The following is a 3,259-nucleotide window of genomic DNA, read 5'->3' on the forward strand; positions in this document are numbered from 1 at the left end:
GTTTTAGTCGGATGTCAACTTGAGTAGTGGACCTGCTGGTAGCATTCGTTTTAGTTCTCTTTTGTGTCATTTAATTTTATAAAACTGAGATTTACTTGCAGTAAATAATTTCGTGTTTCGTGTATACAGTACTTCAGTGTTTAGTGTTTTATTTATTTCTGATTCTCTCTCTCTTTTTTGTGCGTGTGTGTGTATGTCCTCTAAAAATGGATGAAGTGGGAGAAAGTTCAAATCTTGTTCGTCGAAGAAGGGGGCGACGAAGAATCCACTCGCCTGTAAAGAAATATTCAAAAATTGGACAGGGTGTCGCTTTACGAGGCCAAGCTCGCGAGATGGTGTGTTCACTACGCGAATACTTTGAGTGGGAAAGAGAAAATGGTGGTCCTCTTATCGATGTAAATCGAGTTACAGAAAGGACAGCGGCTGCCCTTAAAATCAGCAGAAAAACAGTGGCGCGAATTGGGAAAGAAAAAAATAAGGAAAGAGGAGGAACTTGAGGAGAAGGAAGAACAAGGAAAGGACGAGCCTGGACCATCGCAGGCACTGCTTGAAACTCCAGGAAAACATCGCTGCTATGAAAAGAAGGTCACAAATCTCGATTCATTCCAGCGGGATGCCCTTCGTCGCCACATTTACTCTTATTATATGCGCAAGGAGCATCCTACATTAAGTAAGCTCCAAGCCAGCCTTAAAGAAGCAAACTTGTTCCACGGAAGTAAGTTCTCACTTAGAAGCTGTCTCATAGATCTGGGGTTCGAATTTAATAAATTCTCCAAACGCACAGTGCTGATGGAAAGAAGTGACATCGTGGCTTGGCGTTGTCGGTACCTCAGAGCTATGAAGAAATGTGATTATAATAATGTGGTTTGGTTAGATGAGACATGGGTCAATGCAGGCCACACATTAGAAAAAGGCTGGACCGATCATACTGCGCATAGTACAGTGAACGCACCAATAGGGAAGGGGGGAAGAATAATTGTTCTTCATGCTGGCACATCTCATGGTTTTGTCCCAAACTGCCTCCTCATTTTCAAATCTAAAAGAACTGGTGATTATCACGAGGAAATGAACTTCGATACATTTACAAAGTGGTTCCAAGAATCTCTTTTGGAAAACATATCCCCTAAATCCATTATCGTTATGGACAATGCCCCATACCATTCTGTTATGCTCGACAAACCTCCAACAACTCAGTCCCGGAAGTCTGAGATCTTGGACTGGTTAAAGCGCAATACCAGTGTGCAGTTAGAGCCTGACATGAAGAAGGCAGAGCTTCTAGAACTGGTGACCATATACAAGCCCAAATTCCCTTTGTACAGAATCGACGAATTAGCAAGGGAAAAGGGTCACCAGGTCATAAGACTTCCCCCTACCACGCCCACTTCAACCCTATAGAAAATATTTGGGCGCAAGTAAAAGGCTACGTCGCGAGGGAAAATAAAAAAATTCACAGTGGCAGAAGTGGAAAGACTTACAAAAGAAGCAATTGATAGTGTCACTGCGGAAGACTGGGCTAATGTTGTTCAACATTCGAAGAAGCTCCTAGACGAGCAATGGGATAAAGAGGGAATTCTTGAACAGTGTGTGGAGGAAGTGATAATATCTGTTAATTCCAGCTCCGAAAGTGACAGTGATTCTTCACTGGGAGTATCCCCAATCACACAGTAAACGTAAGTACATTTGTCTTTCTTCTTTACTACTATATATATGAATTTTTAAAATTATAGCAATACAAATGTCACGAGTTCAAAATGTAGACGTATTGTTTGCGATATGTGGTATACAAACGTAAGTTCAGTAATTATAAACAAGGTTCAGTATTGATGTTAGTAATTTTGCTACAGCTATATGGAAATTTATGTTTTCTGCAGTGAAAGTAAAAGTTTCCTATAGAAATAAAGTCAGAGGGAGGAATGGTTGGATTTACCGTACTTTAATATTGTACCAATGAAATTTACAATAATGTTTGTCTCCCTTATAAGTGCGTTTTTAAATAAGCGTTCTACATTTAGTAAATGTTGATATGGAATAAGAAATAATTCACTCGTTCTACTCGTGTAGTTTCAATACCCGACGCAAAAGCTGGCAACGCAGCATCGAGCACCACGTGCACGCAGCGAGCTGTCACATGGGACAAGTAGCATCTATTGCACTGTAACTACCTCTATAAAAATTGTTGCGGAAGTACTGCAGGAATTTGAAGCATGTATTTTTGGATATAGCACATATTAGTTCCTTAGTAAAATCTTGATCCTACTACGGTAGGCCCCATAGTTTTGGAGCTATGGACCTTTAAAGTTCATTTTTTCACTTTTCGGCAGCCTATAACTCCGAAAGGAAGCATTTGTGCACACAGGTTGGTCTATACTTTTTGTCTTATCTTACTGTCAGGAATTACCTCCCAAACGTTGTCAGTATTGTTTTGAAAGACCCTACATATATATATATATATATATATATATATATATATATATATATATATATATATATATATATATATATATATATATATATATATATATATATATATATATATATATATGTGTGTGTGTGTGTGTGTGTGTGTGTGTGTGTGTGTGCCTGTCGTCTTACCTTAATGCATATAGGGTATAAATGCCGTGTTTTGAGCATGGGCGGATTTATGAGTTGTTTGCTGGGGTGGGAGAGGGTAGAATCTTCCAGGCCTTTGGAAAACCCCTCAGTCAAGTTGGCGTCCGGGAGTTTTCCCACAGGAAATTGTTAATAAAAACTTACTTTTTGAGTATTTTCGTGTGTAATTCTCTATAATACAACATAAGGGGATTTTTATTTTTTCATGAAGTTGTTGATGGGGGATCACAGACTTTCCATGAGAAGCTCTCCAATGGTTTTCAGTCATTATGTTAAAAAAAAAAAAAAAAAAAAAACCTTTTTAGGCAACATACCCTCACTGCACTTCAACATTTTAGATAGCCAGTATGTAGAGTCTAAATCGTAATAAAACATACCGCCTTTGCATTTTTCCACTTATATATATATTGGGGATGCTAGCAGTGAAATATTACTTAGATGATCTGAAATTGCCACAAATTACTACTAAAGTACACTGTTAATGGTGGCGCTGGGTAGGGGCGAACGACTTTTCGCCCTCCCCCTAGATCCGCCTATGTGTTTGCATGAATGATATAGCTCCTTATACAACCTATGCAGACTTAATAGTAGTGGATTACTAATTATAAAGATTTGTGTTACTGCTCGAGGCTGTATATGGTATTTTGTA

The 3,259-nt window shown here is 38.7% G+C and overlaps 1 protein-coding gene across 1 annotated transcript; it reads left to right on the forward strand.

The window, feature by feature from the left end:
• Nucleotides 1-645: 645 nt before the first annotated feature.
• LOC145672483 (uncharacterized) lies at nt 646-1,395 on the forward strand. Its single transcript, XM_081741644.1, has one exon. It carries the CDS (start codon nt 646-648, stop codon nt 1,393-1,395), a length of 750 nt encoding a protein of 249 aa, XP_081597770.1.
• Nucleotides 1,396-3,259: the final 1,864 nt, after the last annotated feature.

Source organism: Thermobia domestica, chromosome 16 (genome assembly GCF_964235325.1).
Source record: "Thermobia domestica chromosome 16, izTheDome1.hap1.1, whole genome shotgun sequence".
Lineage (NCBI taxonomy): Eukaryota > Metazoa > Arthropoda > Insecta > Zygentoma > Lepismatidae > Thermobia > Thermobia domestica.